General features: G+C 41.3%; 2 protein-coding genes across 2 annotated transcripts; one reads left to right on the top strand and one right to left on the bottom strand.

Moving 5' to 3' along the window:
- Positions 1-38: 38 nt before the first annotated feature.
- Positions 39-4683, bottom strand: duox2 (dual oxidase 2). The gene is made up of 9 exons (XM_058646176.1): positions 4326-4683; positions 3817-3939; positions 3301-3479; positions 3096-3153; positions 2870-3004; positions 1641-1848; positions 1332-1546; positions 1058-1248; positions 39-789 (listed from the first exon to the last, which is right to left on the bottom strand). The coding sequence occupies exons 2-9, from the start codon at positions 3926-3928 to the stop codon at positions 778-780; spliced, it is 1110 nt and encodes a 369-aa protein (XP_058502159.1). The 5' UTR covers positions 3929-3939; positions 4326-4683; the 3' UTR covers positions 39-777.
- Positions 3997-19077, top strand: duox (dual oxidase). The gene is made up of 34 exons (XM_058646171.1): positions 3997-4091; positions 4338-4459; positions 4581-4664; positions 6265-6429; positions 6841-7028; positions 7134-7335; positions 8627-8793; positions 9165-9228; positions 9596-9692; positions 9819-9909; positions 10078-10180; positions 10290-10462; positions 10539-10714; positions 10810-10928; positions 11024-11161; positions 11242-11355; positions 11591-11793; positions 11993-12178; positions 12407-12632; positions 12983-13076; positions 13799-13974; positions 14068-14137; positions 14280-14321; positions 15007-15185; positions 15279-15509; positions 15602-15701; positions 15769-15818; positions 15922-16049; positions 16142-16295; positions 16443-16675; positions 16816-16974; positions 17059-17214; positions 17702-17830; positions 17955-19077. Exons 2-34 carry the CDS (start codon positions 4396-4398, stop codon positions 18075-18077), a joined length of 4584 nt encoding a protein of 1527 aa, XP_058502154.1. The 5' UTR covers positions 3997-4091; positions 4338-4395; the 3' UTR covers positions 18078-19077.
- The last annotated feature ends 519 nt before the right edge of the window (positions 19078-19596 follow it).

The raw sequence follows: 19596 nt of genomic DNA, 5'->3' as shown, positions 1-19596 counted from the left end.
TTTATTAAGGAGGAAAAACAGAAAATACAATAAACAAAACAGCTGCTTCGTGTAGAACTTAGTCAGTTGCACTTTCATGGACTGGTTCCTTTTGTATCTTCACACTTATTTGCACTTGATGTTCCACATGAGGGTCACAGGGGGCTGAAGCTAATCCCAGCTGACATAGGGCGAAAGGTGGGGAGGTCCAGTCCATCGCAGGACAAACACACAGAGACGAACAACCATCCACTCTCACATTCACACCTGCGATCAATTTAGTGTCCAGTTAACCTAAACCCCAATCTATGTTTTAGGACTGTGGGAGGAAGAAGATCCACAGTCCAAGAAGTTCCACACAAAAAGGCCCTTGATCGAACTGGGATGCACACCTGTGACCTTCTTGCTATAAGGTAACAATGCTAGCCACTGCATCGCTGTGTGTCCCCAGAACCAGTGCCACTCCTCAAAAAGACATTGCCAAATCAGCAACTTACAAAAAGCTACAAAAATCCTACAGAGGCCATGAAAGGTCAAATTAAATAAAAGTGAACTAGTTGAATCCTAACAGAAGTATAATCCAAATTATCAATGTATTGCACATCGTATGGATCCCTTACCACTTTATACAATATAAATACAGCAACATAACAATGAACTTTACAATTCTAATTATATACAGTGTAATCAATAAACACATAACTTAACAGGCTCATAGATAATAGAAACAAACACATTCAACAAAAATATCCCCAAATACTGACTGAAAAAGTTATCTGAGGAAAAACCTATAAGGCTTCATAAATACACCTGAAACACAGAAATAAAAGGGTCACAGTCAATGAGCAGTAAAGATAGGAATAATACTTTTTTTCAAAAGCCTTTTATCTAATATTTATCAAATTACACAGACATTAAATCAAAGAGTGATTTCAAACACAAAATGGCTGGTTTATCTATTCAAAATAATATTAGGTTTTACAGAAATGTAAAAAAAAAAAAAAAAGTCAGAAATGTCACTTTCATTTATTTTGTAAATTAGGTTTTTGGAAACATGAACCTAATTCAATGGACTTACTGTGGTCATCTTTGATGTCGATGGTGAAATTGTCTCTCCAGAAAGAAAAACTGAATTCAGGTAGCCCTCCTCATAAGGAACGTCCTCATCTTCATAACTGTCAACACCAACGCTGAAAGCCTCGTTCATCTTCTCTGGCATCAGGAAGTAAAATATCACCACCAGAATCCCAATGACGGTGCACAGGACACCTGGAAATCATCGCAGTTAGTAGGAATCACTGTCTCCCACAGTGGCAGGCACAAAACATGTCTAATCAAAAGCTATCTTTTACCTGTGGCCAAAGCCAGCCAGAACGAATGGCTGTATTCTGTCTCAAACGAGTCAGTTCCTATGGAGAAAACGCACTGCGGCGCATTCATGATGGTGGAGAAGGAGGCAATGGAGAAGAAGATGAAGGCCGCTGTTGCCATCATCATGTACCCAGCATACAAGATGACCGGCATGGAGAACAGGATATTTGCAAGCATCCACGTGCAAAACGCAGTCCTGTGAGCATGTGCAGCCATTTTATTTTTCCACTGCGTTTCAACACGTATCTGCTTTAAATTTCAGCGTGATACTTTGAGTTATGTGTAGTTACCAGAGAGTAGCAGAGGCGTATCGTGATGAGTATCGGTACTGAAAGTTGAGTCCACACGGGCTGCCATGGGTGAATTTCTCCGCAATGTACAGGATGGGATTGGGCAAACCTTTCTCCAGAGCTTCCTCATACTCTTCTTCAATAGTGTCCTGCCAGCTGAACATCTCATTGTAGTTGATGGTCTCATTGAACTGTACAACAGGATTCCCTGGGATGAAAAGAAACACATAGTCATGCACGTGCGCAAAGACAGATGGACCCAAATTCATAGAGAGGGAAAAAAAAGATACACAAAGAGATTTGTATAAGACTGTTTCACACTATTAAAGTAGTAGTGTGTAACTTTTAAAAATAAACAAATGTATCTCACTTTAAAATCTCTATCAAATAAGTTCACGTGCAACTCTCTGTGTTTCTCAGCATGGCAGTGTTTACAGACACAGATAACTTTGTTTATCCTCTTAGGGCAGGGGTGTCCAAACTACGGCCCTCGGTGAGATATTGTACGGCCCGCAGCTTCGGGACGCCAGGGACGGAAAAATCTTATTATTATTACTGTATTATCAAATATGGCCCTCGTTAAAAAAACAAGTTTGGGCACCCCTGCCTTAGGGCAACTCGGTTTCCACAGTTTCACCACTCACACACACGACCATTCATCAAAACACAAATGCAGAGTGCATGAGGAAACACTACATGACATGTGGGAGAGAACATATATATTATATTAAAAACACAATGCAGACGAATAAAAACTGTCCAGGCTATAAAGATCATGTGTCTCCCAGTAACATTCCCACACTATACAGAAGAAATTATTTATTTTTATGTCAAGACCAATGGAGGCAAAGTGTGACGAGTGCAAACAGGTTGGAGTCTGACTGAAACCACAAAAAAGTCTACTACTGCTCAAAAAACCTGGTAAGTTTGACAGCACAAACTTCGCCCCTGCATTGCTACTGCCGCATATACACAAAAACTCCCTCAGTCAGGTCTGATAGTATTACTTGACAGAACCCAGATTCACATGCAAGTCACAGCATATAAATGATATCTTCTCTTATAATGAAGACCCAACAGAAGCAGAATAATAACGTCAACAACAACAAAACTCACCACAAGTAACACTGCAGCTTTCAGCGTCAACGCCTTAATCAGAAATTAATATTGCCAGTGTATGAATTCCTTATCAGTTACAATTCCACATAACCACAGTGACAGTGACTCACCCCTCAGGGTGATGTTGATGCCGTACAGTCCGACGTGCAGGCCGATCTCTGCGTTGACCTCCACATTGCTGAAAGACTTGTAGGTGGCGTTCGTGGTCATTCTGGCTTCAGCCCAGTCATCAGTAAAGTTGAGCGCTGCAGAAAAACACCGTCAAGATTGGTCACGACGCCAGAAAACACACGTGTGATTTACTCAACAACAATGGTATAAGGTTATGAGACTCACCTACTATCACTGCACCTATGAACACGCTGATTAATATTCTAAACATCCAGAACAGCCTCTGATTGAAGGAGAAATAGGAGAATAAATGAATAAATACATACGATGTTGTTGTATTTAGCATTTTCAAAATCCTCCTGCAAAAGCCCTGGGGGAGACAAGAATATGTTTGCAGTCGGTAATAGATTATGTGATGAGTCGCACTCACCGACTTCCCTCTTATCCCTGGCAGAATGAGAAAAAGACTGACAGCTAACACAAGGAACACCAGGATAATGGTGAGCAATTGACCACTGAAGATGAAGGCAGTCCTTTGTTGAGGGTAGAATGGGTAAATGTCATCGTAGAAAGTCATCGTAGCTCCTGATCTTACTGACACAGCTGAGGCTGCAGAGTGTAACAGAGACAACAGTGTTAGTGGTGGAGTTCTCAGTTTCCTCCAGATTGCAGAGATAGCGGCTCCTGTGTCTTACAGTAGATAAGTGATGGGACACTGTGATCTTTTCCTGCTGCTTAACACTGCACGTGATTACATTCAAGCGTAATGCGTGGCTTATGCTATAGGATTTAACATTTCTCATCACAGGTTTGTTTTTTAACTGCAAAGAAGGAAAAGCATATGTGTGCGGCACATGCTATACATCCATTCAGTGAACAATGTGTGCTCTAAACTTTTAAAAGGAACCTTTTACAGAAAAGGGGAGGAAAGGGGAAATTTTCTTACCTGAAAGTTGAAAGACGAGGAGTGAAGGTGAACAGAGTGGAGTGTGGACGTTGAAGGAAACATACACTTCTTTTATAGTCTCCACTTGTGTCACTTGGGGAGGAGGATGCATTTGCTGAAATTCTGAAGAAAAGAGGTGTGATTCAGACATGATGACCATCCCTATCTTGTTGACACGTACAGGTCACATTTGTGATAAGCTGTGAAACAAAAGCTTGCTTGGGTGTTGCACCACCCTCATCTGCACTACTGCTGCACATTTCAGCCTACAGGAGGTAAGACTGTCTCATCTCTTCTGGTCAACTTTAATCTTTACACTAGAGGCAAAAAAAAGAAGGTGTTTTACACAGAAAAAGTTTGTTTCACCACAAAAAGTCGAATCATACTTCTAATTGATTTATTTATTTGTCAAATAAATTATATAGTGTCATATATATATATATACTTTTATATATATATATGACACTGACATTAGACAGAGATTTGTACCAATAGATGTTACTACTCACCTTGTCTTTCAGACGCGCTTCATTCCTCTGGTCTGAAGACTGAGCTGAGGACCACAGGTCTCTCGCATCAATGGATTTGCGTAAATGGGTTTGGAGTGTGTGCGCAGCGGTGCTTGTCTCCGTGCTCATTGTCCGTAAGTAGACGGCCACTGTATGTAAACTGTGTTTTACAGTTGCTTCACACAGTTGACGCAGAAAATGACTGAAAGCGGAATTGAACATTCTTTAAAACAAACTTCAACGTTTGTTGAACAGGTTCTCGCGGTGAAACACTGTGGGAAGTCTGTCGCTTTGACGGCTGGTACAACAGTCTTGGTTATCCACGACGCGGAGCGGTCGGTAAGTTCAGCAGTAACAACTAACAGCGAACAGTAACAGTAACAGTTAACAGTTAACAGTTAACAGTTAAGTTAACAGTAACAGTAACAGTAACAGTAACATTTAACAGTTAACAGTTAACAGTAACAGGTAACAGGTAACAGGTAACAGTTAACAGTTACAGTAAACAGTTAAGTTAACAGTAACAGTTAACAGTAACAGTAACAGTAACAGTTAACGTTAACAGTTAACAGTAACAGTAACAGTTAACAGTTAACAGTTAACAGTAACAGTGGTTTACTACAAGCTCCACAGACTGTCTCGGCTCTATGGAAATAATTGCAGAATCTTTGCCACACTTTTATTTAAAATGTATTACACCTGTATAAAATGAAGTTCATTTGTCAAACATTGTAAATGGCGGGTTTAGATACTCTGAATAATATTTGTTACAAAATGGCTGTAAAGGTTAGTCAGAAACGTTAAATTTGCTGTTTTTAAAAAATTTCATTTCATTTATTTTTTTTAATCTTAATGTAATTTGATATTAGCTGATAATGGATACAGAAATCCTGTTGTCCAGTTAAATCAGAGGTTTCAAACTTACGGCCCGCGGGCCACATGCCCGAATCAGTCCACTCAATATCAAGTTATAATTATTTTTGTATGTCTTTTATTTAAAGATATATATTGCATCATGAATATTTTTTGTTTATTGTAAACTGTATATCTATCATCCAATTTCAAAATAAACACTTTTATTTTGAAATTCTGTGAAATATTTTCACAACGATTGTTATTGCAGTATCATGGTGGAATATTATGATATAGTTTTGGCCAGTTTGACTTTTTTCCACATGACCGCTCATTCCCTTCTGACCAGATAAGACCTTTAGCTGCCCCCTGGTCACCTGAGTTTGAGAACCCTGATTGAAAGTTCAAATCAGACTAGTGTCACTTCAGTATGTGGCGCTAAATCTGATTAATATCCAATGTCTGGCCATGTGATATGACAACTAGAGTCAATGTGGCCTTTTGGCTATATACAAGCATGCTGCAAAATATGAAATGTGACAGATATTTGTTAGAATGAAGTCATGTTAAGTAAACTAGAGGGAACCTTCCAAAATCAAATAGTCAATCTCATGTGAAGGTGAAATATTAAATTTGAAATGTGTGAAACTTAACTGAATTCTAAGTTCATTGAATGAATTTGACTGTTCATGTGAACGTAGCCGTACAGTCCTAGTGATTTCTTTTGAGGTGCCACAAGGGGGAACCTGCATCTTTCCAAGTAATGTCAGGACTACTTTATTTATCGACAATCTATTCAAGATTCCTACTTTTTGACATTAAAATGTTCACTAAAAGTTTTTTTTTGTAATAAATAGTTAATCTGTTTCCATCACATCCATGAGCTTTTAGAGGATCTTGACAAATATGGAAATTTAGACAAATTAAGGTAGAGCATGGACAAAAGAATGTGCTCATTTCAATTTATGAATTTACTAAAAAAATAGTACTGTGAATTTAGATTATTTTGGTTAGGATAATGTAAATTTGCATTTTGTCCAATGCTTACCACTGGAAATACACCATGGTCTCCACTGTTTTTGTGCAGGTTCTCACCTCATGCGTCTGGTGCCTGCATATTACTGGGACGGTGTCTACCAGCCTGTCCAGGAGCCACTGCTGCCGAACCCCCGCAGACTGAGCCGTCTGCTGACTAGGGGTCCGTCTGGTCTGCCCTCCACACGCAACCAGACTGTACTCTCTCTCTTCTTTGGTAAATTTATTGAAAATTTGTTGCATTGACATACACTAAAAACACTGTTCCATGATTCCTTTACCAACATGAAACCCGAGTCTATTCTCCTCCCATATTGTATATTTTAAAGCAGTGACTTTAAGACAAGCAATTGGTGAAAAATGAATGTCATCTTCACTGTTTGTTGTTTGTCTGACACATGTGGCAAACTAATGTAGCAACTGCAAATTACAAAATCAGACAATCATCACTTATATTATGAAATATGATATTGAGCTCTCTGGTTTTCCTGGTATGTCAGTGATTGATTGTGCTCCCATTTGATCCCTGGCTTTATCATAACCACTGGGACAGTGTGATCAGTTTAATAATACACAATCAGTGAAGAGATATTGAAAGTATTAACTTTTTTATTTTTAAATTTGTAAGGGTACCATGTTGCCTTCGACATTTTTGACTCAAGAACCCCTGGGTGTCCACCTGAGTTCATGAACATCCCAGTTCCAAATGATGACACTGTGTTTGATCCGACTGGCAATGGAAAGGTGCTGCTGCCCTTCCAGCGAGGACCATGGGACAAAGAGTCCGGACAGAGTCCCAGTAACCCTCGAACACAGGTACAGAACAGAAAGATCAGGCAGATCGTTCTGAAAGTTACTTTACATGTCACCATATTTTCCAAACTGCAATCATTTGAGAAAAAACAACTCTGACACATGCAGATCAACTTGGTGACAGCGTGGATAGATGGCAGCTCCATCTATGGCCCGTCCACGTCCTGGTCTGACTCTCTGAGAAGCTTCTCTGGGGGTCTCTTGACCTCAGGCTCTGAGTCAGACATGCCAAAATGTGGAGGTGGACGCAATCTCATGTGGAGCGCTGCTGACCCTTCTACAGGAGACCATGGACCTCATGACCTTTATGGTGAGACAACCATCAAGCTCAGTTTTGTTTTCACTTTTTGACGTGCTAAAGATCATTTTCTGGGTTATATTGGCCCTTTAAGGGTATTTCAAACTGTAAAAAGGACTGAATGAGGTATAATCTGTCAATTATTACCCTTATGAATGAAACCAAGTGAGGTAGTTTACAAGGTAGGAGCTGCAATGCCTATTTGGCAAGTGGAAATGTAAATTGTGTGTATTACACTGGCCTTTTAAGGTTAGTATCTCACCCTAATACGCACAAGACACACAGTAATGCAGCAACACATCCAAACATAGAAGTCACTGCATAATCACACACTGATTGACGAGTGTAAAGAAGCAAGTTTTAATAGATGCTAATGTAAACTTTGAGGTTTTTATCATCTCATAAGAAAAAAACAGAAATGCAAAATAAGATTGCCACTGTGTGTGTGTCATTAATTGAATGAAACTCCATGAAGCATAATTACCTCCTTACCTGACGTGCGGAATGATTAAGTGTGATTAACTGAAGAAGTAATGGCTGAGCTTAACCCGAACCTCTGGTGCTCGGTGGCATTTAATGGATGGTTTCTTCATCCTCAAACTCAGAAACTCACTGAAAAAAAGTAATTTTTTCAAAGCGAAGGATCTCAAAATCTCAGTAAATCTCACTGAAATGAAGTATCTATGTCATATTATTTGTGTTATTGGCCCCTCGCTGTCTCACCGTATGTGGAAATACCCTGTCCTGTTGATACTGCAGGCTGCTGAAAACAAACAGCAACCATTGCTTCTTCTTCATTATTTCGCTGAGGTTTACTTACAGGGTTGCAGCCTGCGAGGCTGAGTCAAGAGAGGCCCCGTCTGACGTGTGTAATGGTCCTTTAATGACTGTGTAAATGGCTTGTCACACTGACCACAGTAAATCCCCGTCTCTATAGCAAAGAAGATGCCACACAGGTGTCATGAAACCAGTGTTTTGTTGCTTGTGTTGTTAAAGGTGTGTTGTTATTATGTGGGGCGGAGGCGGAGGATCTCCTCCTGTTGTCACCGTTCTGTTGGCACATACTTACCAACAAACAGCTAAATTATTATTCCATTATCAGCCAGAGCTCCTTATTAAACAATGCAATGAGAGTGTGAGAGGATGTTAATAAGGAGCAGAATATCCATGGCTTTTGGGACAGTTTTTTTCTGTAAAACATGTCAAATACACACAAATGCCTCTTCTCTGTAGTGGATGTTAATTTACTTGATGGAATCAAATAATTCCCTCTCTTGATCTTGACCTCATCTTTTTTGTCTAGAGTTGGGAAACGCCTGGGCCAATGAGAACATGTTCACGGCAGCAGAGGGGATTATCTGGTTTCGATACCACAATTATGTCGCCTCCAAACTGCTTCAGGAACACCCAGAGTGGTCAGACGAAAAACTGTTTCAAAACGCCAGGAAGACCGTTGTGGCCACATTCCAGGTAGAGGGAAAAGTCTCTGTGTAATCCTCTCGCTGCACAGGTGCTGGTTTAATTTGCACTCTGGGAAAAAATGATGGTTTATCAACCCCAGGTGGTCATGATTTATGGGTGAAATTGATGGTTTTAGTGAAAGGATGAGTGGATCATCTCTGTCAGGAGGATTCGCAACATTGCACACACATTTCTTTCTGTATTAAACAATAGTCAAACTATTATCAAGCATCATTTTAAATCACATAAAATCTAGAAATCACAATTTATGTTGGAAGAAACTCACCCCAAAAAAAGAAGACAGGATATATTTTCTAAACTAAATTAAACGTAACCTGACACAACTACAGTAACCTTACTTTTTTCTATTCTCCAAACAGAATATTGCCGTATATGAATGGCTGCCTGGATATCTCGGAGACAAAAGGCTTCCTGCATACCCAGGTAAGAGTCAGCCACAGTACATGTGCGTACAAGTGGAAGGGAGCGAGTAATGCACCGCTGACCACAGGCCATCGTGAGTTGAGCTATCGTTGGTGGTGTTTTACAAATATGTGCTTTGTCAGCAAAGCATCAGTCTGAGTGTCCGTCTTCTGCTGAATAAGCACCCGCAGCTGAAGAAAGTTAAAGGGCCATCGGTCAGATGACCCCATTGGCCTTAATCTCTCTTCATTTTTGTTCTTACACCACATTTGTTGCCTTACTTTGACTGTTTGTGTAATGGTAGATGTTTGCATGCACATGGTCCAGCTCATCTTAAGCACATTAAAAGTATTGTTATTCTATGGTGTGCGGAAATATCTGTTCACAGGTTACCAGAAGTTTGTTGATCCGGGGATTTCTCCAGAGTTTCAGGCTGCTGCCATGAGGTTTGGCATCACTATGGCCCCACCTGGTGTTTACATGAGGTAGTGATTCTTCTCTCCCAGGGCTCATTAGAAAAAAAAAGCTCACTATCATCGATGCTCTGATGGCAACTGTTACTGTGTTTCAGTCCATGCCATAAAATCCTCTTCCTCTTTTCATTGGTACAGAAACAGAACCTGCCACTTTCGGGATGTTGTCAACATAGACGGCAGCTTGTCGCCAGCGCTGCGTCTTTGTAACAGCTTTTGGAAACGTCAGGTATTAAACAGTCATACTTTTCAATTTTGAAATGAATGACTGTAAAATGACGTGTGTGTCCATTGAAATCATACACGTGATTATTACAAGCAAACCTTTTGTCCAACACCCTGTGACTATAAATGAGAGCAGATGAGATCATGTCATCATGTGCCTCTTGATTTGCAGAGACCTAATATGAAAACAAGCCAAGATGTAGACGATCTCCTCATGGGCATGGCTTCCCAGATTGCAGAGAGAGAAGACAATGTTGTTGTGGAGGACCTGAGAGGTCTTTAGTCCATTCTATTCACTGCCTGTTTCACTCTGCATCATCCATTGATATTTACTAAAGTTCTAAACGAATATTTGCTGCTCTAATCTGATTTGAACTTCAATAGACTATATGTACGGACCTCTGAGGTTTACCCGGTCAGACCTGGTGGCCATGACCATTCAAAGAGGACGAGACTTTGGCCTTCAAAGTTACACTGTGGTCACGAAAGCCCTGGATCTGCCTCCTGTGAGAACATTTGAGGAGATCAATTCTGAACTGAACCAAACCAACCCACAGGTGAAAAAAAAAAATGCAACTAGTCTCTAAAGGAAAAATAAATTAAAGTGTAATTGTGAAACATTTTTGTCTCCAGTTGCTCCATGACATTGCAGAACAGTATGACAGAGACATCTCCAAACTGGAGCTCTTTCCCGGAGGACTTCTGGAGTCCCTTGATGGTCCAGGTCCAGTTTTCTCGGCCATTATCTTGGACCAGTTTGAACGAATCAGAAATGGAGATCGCTTCTGGTTTGAGAACAGACAGAATGGGTAAGCTCCCCTCCAAAGCAGCAGTTTGAGCTAAACTCATACGTTCATAATCATATGAGTCAATCAGTTTTTTGCTTATTGTGGCTGTTTTTCAGTTTGTTTACAGATGAGGAAATCTTGGCGATACGCAAAGTAACATTTCATGACGTCCTTATTGCTGTTACTAGCGCTGAGGAAGCTGATATACAAGATAATGTGTTCTTCTGGATGGACGGTACTATATATATACATAACATGTGTATCACACAAGCAAACTAATATCAAATGTAATGGATTACTAAAATAAAAGCAATCCCTGTGTTGCTGTAGGTGACCCTTGTCCTCAGCCCGCACAGTTGTCTGCGTCGATGCTCCATCCCTGCACTAATGCTACCAAACTTAATTATTTTGATGGGAGCGAAGCTGGCTTTGGCATCACTATCGCTGTTCTGTTCCTCTTCCCCGTTGGTCAGTATCACAGTCTCTTTTTGCTTTATGTCATAACATTGATGTCATTCACCAGCAGTTTGATCGTTTTACTCTCACAGTGAGTTTGCTCGTGGCCTGTATGGTGGCATATCTTCGCAAGTACAGGTACAGGAAGTTTCAGAGGAGAAGACAAGCGGGCGCCAAAGCCGAGAAGCAGCCTTCAGGCATCACTGGTATGAGTTCATGTAGAATCAGAAGATTCAAGTATAGTGACACACACATCATTCACTTTGGTGTTAAACCATACTGATTATATACATTACTGTTTTAACATTAGACAGATACTAGTATCTTGAACCATGGTTGCAATTTTGCTCATAGAGATAAGCTAAATCCATGTTATATTCCCTTATGTATATATGATGGTAAAAAAACTAAAATACCTAATTCTGCTTCCGCTTGTCTCAGCATACGAGTGGCATGGCCATAAAAAACCTTTGAATCCAGTCAGTGTGGAGTTTCATGAGGGGGGGAGGCTGCAGGTTTTTGATGGATGTGGCTCTTCTCTACGCCACCTCACTCTGGGCAACCAGGAGTATGTGGATGTCCATCTTTCCAACGACCGTCACAGTAAAGCTCTACTGCTCAAAGTAGCTAAAGAGTACGACCTGGTGAGTTCCATCTGAAAATAAGTAACTGTACAGGCAACAAACAATCTGTGTTCATGTGTGTTTGCATTTTTGGGAGTGGTACGTATTTAACTTATCCAGTCAGTTTTACAAGATTGATTCAGGAAATGCATATGCCAACACTTTGATCCCCCAACAGTCCTGTTTACTTTTCTCTGATGTCCTCTGTTTGCATGTGCAGGTGCTGTTCTTTGATGACGAGAGTAAACGTGCAGCATTTATTCAGCATCTGCATGAGGTGGTGACAAACATCAGACAGGAATTTAAAGTAAAGGAGATGAGAGAGAAGGAGCTGCTGAAGATGGCTTTGACCAAAGAGCAGAGGGCTCAGATTGTGGAGACTTTCATTCGACACGCTTTCTCCAAGGTGCGTGCGGTCAAGCCTCTGGACGTCTCCCTCGTCCTCACTCTGTTACCGTGGCAGCAGCGTTGAACTCGGCCACAAAATGCCGTCACACCTTCTTTTTTGAGGTCAAATTAGGTCCAGCCTCAACTAATCATTGGTGTTGATGGTGACCTCATCTATGATGACAACCTCAGTTGACGTTCGTGATATTACTGACACAAGTAATGACTCTGTCCCTCTGCTATGCAGGTCTTGGAGATAGAGAAGTGTGACGCTGGTGACATGAGTGGAATTTCCCGTGAGAAAGCCAGAGAGGTTCTGCAGTGTGAGCTCACAGCGTCAGAGTTTGCTGATGCACTGGGCCTCAAGCCTGGCTCTTTATTTGTGGACTCCATGTTCGCACTAGCTGATGAAGATAGGAATGGTTACCTCTCCTTCCAAGAGTTTCTTGATGTGATGGTTACCTTTATGAAAGGTAAAAACCTTAACTTGACTCTGGTACGATGCTTATGTCGCAGCAAAGCACAGCAAATATCAAAATAATAAAATACATATATCAAAGGATTTTGGTGTTGGGGAAAGAGAGTGAGATTATTTGGGATTTGTGAACTGTATCTCATGGTTCAAGTTATTTATTAGCTGTTTATGTAAGGGAACAAACATAACACAATCAGAGACCAGTAGCAAATAAAAACTCAGATCAACATCATTACAGTTTTTAATAGACCATGTTAATTTTAGTCAGTTCAAAATGACAAATGGAGAACATGGATATGTGAGAGCAGTAAAGAGTATGTATTGTTGATGAATTGTGTTTCGATGCAGGGACTCCTGAGGAAAAATCCAGACTGATGTTCTCCATGCATGACATTGGTGGAAATGGATTCTTGTCAAAAGAAGATTTTGCCAAGATGCTCAGGTCAGATCACCTTAAAAAAAAAAAAAAACACCTTATCCAAGTCTCTTGTTTTCTTATTTGTGGTTGTCTGTTTGGCCACGTTTGTCTGGGTGTTTGTTTTGAGATGTGGGTTATGGCCGAGGAAGAAATTCTAATATTATGGTGGTGATCTAGATCCAGGTTCTGCTTTATTTTTTATTTATTTTTAATTTTTTACAAATTTTACCCGGGCCACACGGTGGTGTAGTGGTTAGCACTCTCGCCTTGCAGCGAGAAGACCCGGGTTCGAGCCCCGGTTGGAACAAGGGCCTTTCTGCATGGAGTTTGCATGTTCTCCCCGTGTGTGCGTGGGTTCTCTCCGGGTACTCCGGCTTCCTCCCACAGTCCAAAAACATGCAATGTGGGGATAGGTAAATTGGACACTCCAAATTGACCATAGGAGTGAGTGTGAGAGTGAATGGTTGTTTGTCTCTATCTGTGTGTGGCCCTGCGATGGACTGGCGAACTGTCCAGGGTGTACCCCGCCTATCGCCCGATGTAGCTGAGATTGGCACAGCACCCCCCGCGACCCTCTGGCAGAGGATAAAGCGGTAGATGATGACTGACTGACTGACAAATTTTACCCTGGCTAAATAAGGGAGACACCATGGGAAACTGAGCGTCCTTGGCAGTCATTTGTGCTCTTTTAGCACTTTCTCTACTTCTATTCTGTTTTATATTTATGTTCATCCTTTGTGCTGCAGGTCTTTAATCGAAATCTCCAACGGCACCCTGTCAAAGACGCAGGTAGAGGATGGCATCAAGGCCATGATGGAGGAGACAGGTGTTAAAAACAAGGAGAAAATCTCATGGGAGGACTTTCATTACCTCCTGCGTGACCACGAGACGGAGCTTCAGTTTGCTCAACTCAACGTCAAAGGTTGGAGAGGGTGTTTTTCTGGAACAATCTCCTTTTCTACCCTCATTTTTCCTGACCTTGTGTGATGAATTAGTGAATGTGCTGTGTGCGCAGGGATGGAGAAACAGGGGAAGAAGCGGCTGAATAGAGACCAGAGAGTGTCCTTCATCTCTTCTGCAAACAGGTGAGAGAACAGGTCGAACGGGCTGTAATTTATCATCCGGTGTACTAATGCAACAACTACTGCTCATCCCTATGGTGGAAAATAAAGATTTACTCTCACTGATCAACTCAGAATATGATATTTGTTCCCATTTCATTTGCAGGAACGTGAAGACAGAAGGACAGGAGCTACGCAGACGTCAAAAGTACGTTTCTTGCTTCAGTTAAATCAGTTTTCTGAACGAAGAATGAGGAATATGGAGATGGATTGAATGTTGATTAACACAAATGGATTAACACTGTTGACTCTTAGTACAGCAGCTGTTTGTGGTTTCTGCCATGGAATTTTTTAGTTGTAATTGGCAGATAAAATTGGTTTCATCTATTTATTATGTACAGTTCAAACATTTACCTCTGTTAAGTTAAGTTTTGTGCAAACATAAGGTGCACCTTCTGTGGTATTTATTATTGGGCCACAGGTCATACATTGTCTTCTAGCGGGAAAAGTGAAGTCCAGGAAGTAGGTGGGTATAAATAAGATTAGCCTATTTCTTGCTTCATTGATAAGGTCAGTAAACACTTTGCTGGGGGGTTAATGGTCTCAGCTCCCAGTTTGATGTCTCTTCAATAGAACATGATGTCATTTTTGTAATGTTTGCTCCCATTTAGAGGAAAACAAAAATGTTACAGCATGGCACATATTGGACACTGTAGTGATTGGCTGCAGGTAACATCCAATAGGTGCCATGTTGCAGGTGATGTCAGTGAATTTGTTGTTTCAAAATAATGACATGGCAAATCTCATATTACATCCATATTCATATTAGGTCTATGATATAGTGAAATGTTTCACAGCTGTAAGTGAAGTTGATTGGATCTGAACATTTTCAGGTCAAGTGCCAACACTCCAAATGTCTACGTGAAGCCCAAGCGTGACCGGTACATAAGGAACCCAGTCCAGCAGAAGATCCAGCATTTCAAGCGCTTCATTGAGAATTATCGACGCCATATCGTCTGCTTCATGGTCGTGTTCGGCATCACAGCTGGTCTAGCAATTGAAAGATGTTACCGTGAGTGTTACTCCCACACTATGCCTAGTTGTTGTGTTATAGTCCAACACTAATACCATATGTTTGACCTGGATAAAAAAATACTGTGTGCAGACTACGGGTTGCAGGCTCAATCAACAGGAGTCCCAGAGACGTCAATGGTGGGCGTCATCGTCTCCCGGGGCTCAGCCGCCGCCATCTCCTTCCTCTTTCCCTACATGCTCCTCACTGTGTGTCGTAACCTCATTACACTGTGCAGAGAGACTTTCCTCAACCACTACATCCCCTTTGATGCCGCCATTGACTTCCATCGTTGGATGGCCATGACTGCTCTTTTCCTGTCAGGTTGGTAGAGAGACAGTGAGAGCTGATTGAGGAATTTCTCATCTATTGATGTTATATTTTAATCCTTGTTCATATTTCTGTTCTTGCTGTAGTTGTTCATACTTTGGGCCATGTGGTAAATGTCTACATCTTCTCCATCAGTGACCTCAGCATCTTGTCGTGTCTGTTCCCCAAAGTCTTTTGCAATAACGGGTAATGCTTGAAATATTTGCCTCATTTTATTAGATACTCTGAGATTAACAGTTGTTTTTTAATTTAGGTCTGAACTTCCTCTGAAGTGGTGGTGGTGGTTCTTCCTGACTGTTCCAGGTATTAGAGACTGACTTTAGACCTTCAGTGGTTACAGTACATGGGCTGTTAGTGATACTCCTCCATAATCCTATATTTATGCTCGACTTTGTCCTTCTCACAGGAACGACGGGCGTCTTGCTTCTCCTAGCTTTTTCGTTCATGTACGTCTTTGCGTCACACTATTTCCGCCGCATCAGTTTCCGTGGATTCTGGATCACACATTACCTCTATGTCGTCGTGTACATTCTAGTAAGTCGTTAAAAACACCACAGACACCCTCAACAGTGATGGAGAGGCAGGTTTACTAATGCTGTGATGCTGGCTTTGTTTTCCTCCAACAGACAGTTGTGCACGGCAGTTTTGCTCTCCTCCAACAGCCACGGTTTCACATTTATCTCATCCCTCCTGCGCTGCTTTTCTTGCTGGACAAACTAATCAGCTTGAGTAGGAAAAAGGTGGAGATTCCAGTGGTCAGAGCTGAGCTGTTGCCTTCAGGTAATCACAACTCTCGCACTCTTCTCAGGCTTTACACGATTTTGCTCTCTGCTACTGAGATTCTTCCATCTTTTAATGAAGTAATGTCATTTCTATGTGCATTGCGTGTTTCGATTTCTCACCCCTCTTCTCTCCCCCGACCTGTAGGTGTGACACATCTGGAGTTTAAGCGGCCGCAGGGCTTTGCGTACCGGTCGGGCCAGTGGGTACGCATAGCATGTCTGATGTTAGGCACAGATGAGTACCACCCGTTTACACTCACATCAGCCCCTCACGAAGAAAACCTGAGCCTGCACATTCGAGCTGTGGGGCCCTGGACGAGCCAGCTCAGAGAGCTCTACTCTGAAGAAAGCTTGCTTGAGACTGGAGGCTATCCAAAGGCAGGTCATTGTGTTATTCTGAGTGTGTGTGTGTGTGTGTGTGTGTGTGTGTGTGTGTGTGTGTGTGTGAAAGGGTCCAGCTGCTGTTTAATTCATTGTCTTTTCATCATATTAACACTCATATTTCATTGAATCACAAGCTGTACTTGGATGGGCCGTTCGGTGAAGGCCATCAGGAGTGGATTGACTTTGAGGTGTCTGTTCTGGTGGGAGGAGGAATTGGAGTCACACCATTTACTTCCATCCTCAAAGACCTGGTATTCAAGTCCTCCATGAAGTCTAAGATTCAGTGTAAAAAGGTGACATACAACGCATTTTTAAAAAATCATTATATGTCACTCTGTTAAAACAACACCACGCTAACAGCCACTGATTGTTTGAAGGTGTACTTCATCTGGGTGACGCGGACACAGCGTCAGTTCGAGTGGGTGTCAGACATCATCAGAGAGCTGGAGGAGATTGACACCCAGGAGCTGATCTCAGTTCACACTTACATCACTCAGGTGGCTGAGAAGTTTGACCTGCGCACCACCATGCTGGTGAGAGCCACAGTTGAACACGCATACAACTTCAACCCTGTTCACACCTGGTATTAACATCCATCCTGAGTGATCTGATTACAGCACTAAGTACCACCTCAAATCCAATCCCAAAAACACACATTGTTTTGCATTTTTTTAACACTAATCAGTGCTCATGTGTTGGTTTATTTGTAGCCACTGCCAAAACACTAACACAATATTACAATACATATTTTTACGTTTTTGAACATACTTGTGCGTTTTAACGAAAACAGGGCGGGGGAAGCAGTGGCTGAGCTCATGTGGTCACAGTAGATGTGTCCACGACACATGCTCATGTCACGGTACAGTCATACTGTAAAATGTCACTCAGAACAGATGGGAGTTATTTATTGTAAGAGTTAAGGGCTGACCAGGAAGTCTTTTTTTTTTCTTTACCTATCACCAACACACGTATTATTCAGTGCATTGTTAATGAATAATTGATTGTCCCTTTTGTGGACAGTATGTGTGTGAGCGCCACTTTCAGAAGGTGTGGAACCGCAGTCTCTTCACTGGCCTGCGATCCGTCACCCACTTTGGACGTCCACCCTTCGTGTCCTTTTTCAGCTCACTGCAGGAAGTTCACCCTGAGGTCAGCCCCCCCACCCTTTTTCCTGCTTCAGCTACCTTTGTGATTGTCTGAAACGTTGCCCAGTACACTAGTCTGGATAAAAATCAATTATACAATTTGACAACATTCATTCCTTTTTTTATAGGTGGGTAAAATTGGTGTATTCAGCTGTGGACCGCCTGGACTGACCAAAAATGTGGAAAAAGCTTGTCAGCAGATGAACAAGAGGGATCAAGCCCATTTCATGCATCACTATGAGAACTTCTGACGCGTCCTCCGTACTGCACTGCTGCATGTGCTAACAGAGGGAACAGGGAGCCCCTTTGAGAACAAGTCACTCATTTAATGACATGACACTCTTCCACACACAAAAACAGGTCTAATGTTAGTGAATGCTAAAGTCAAAAATGTCTTTAAAATTCAGCTTATTTTTAATGCGATTTCTTTTTAGTCATGAAACTCATTGTTACAATAACTTATATAATCGTTTAAGGATGGGTGTTTTGTTTCATATAATACAGTATCGCATAAATGTAGGATAGTTTATGTCAAGTAATTTTTGTGTATTTGTGACTCTTTCATGACAATGTCAGTGTTTCTTTTTGTCTCACAGATAAAACAATAATTATCAAGGTTGTGCATTAACTAAATCCACCTTCAAATGCCTCCAGCTATTGATGACCTCACCTTCACGGAAATGTTTTTTTTGCGCCATCCAGACGAGGAAGAGGAACATTAAATTAAACATTGCAGATTCGGTAGACGTGGTGCAACAACACATTCATTCATCTCGTTTCCTTTTCAGATATCATACAGTTGGAAGGGTGTGTGCAGGGATTTAACGATCTGAGTTTCAATGACACAAATAAAAGCTTATCTGCAGTGTCACAATCAAGGAGTTACACAGAGCTTTCCTGGTGAAAATAAGATGACAAATAAAATGTGCATGACTGTAATTATGATAACCAGGAGCCACCCTACAACCTGACGATGAGCACGCACATGTAGCATTTCTTTATTTACATTTGCACAGTAAAGAAAACACCCTACACATATTTTTAACCACAGCACCTGCTGACCCCTCCTCACCTCAGCAGGTGTAATGACGGGTAAACAACCTAATAACAACATCTGACACTTACACAAAACCTGCTGGATTGTAATTTTAATTAAAGTAACTTAAAAGAGAACTTTACCGCTTTGGCACGTCACTGCTATAACATCCTGTACTCCTGATGGACAGATGAATAAAAACAAGCAGAAACAAAGACATGATCTTTCCTATGTCCTTTTTTTTTTTCTCAATTCTCGTGTGTTTGCAAGTGCTCTGAAAGAAAATTAGCAGTAGGAAGTACAGTATATGAGGTTAACGTGGTCAGGTTGGTGTCTCATCTAATTAATGGTGGGACCACTGGCAGTGTCACATGTCCTCTCTCACTCACACAGTCAAAAGTCATTGTTTTACCTTTGTAATAGAATTTATTACAGAAGATTGGCAGTTTTATTACGGAATATATCATGGTTTTTATCTATCCCGTTCCTCGTCTCACCTTGTTTGCTGCCACATAAGTCAAACAATAAGTTCTGTCATGAAGCCAGTGAGTTGCACGAATAAACCTCATTCATCAACGTGCCATTTTGGAAACCTGATAAAAGCGCCTGTCAAGTCAGCCAACGATCATTATTTTGGATTGTATTACCAGTTATTGATAATCCTGGTGTAATTGTGATGATAACCTTCGTTCTAGCATATGACCATATTTTGCAAAAACAAAGTCACCCATTGC

This window comes from Solea solea, chromosome 12 (assembly GCF_958295425.1).
Source record: "Solea solea chromosome 12, fSolSol10.1, whole genome shotgun sequence".
Taxonomy (NCBI): Eukaryota; Metazoa; Chordata; class Actinopteri; order Pleuronectiformes; family Soleidae; genus Solea; species Solea solea.
Note: the sequence above shows the minus strand (reverse complement) of the source record. Positions and strands in the feature narration are given on the sequence as shown.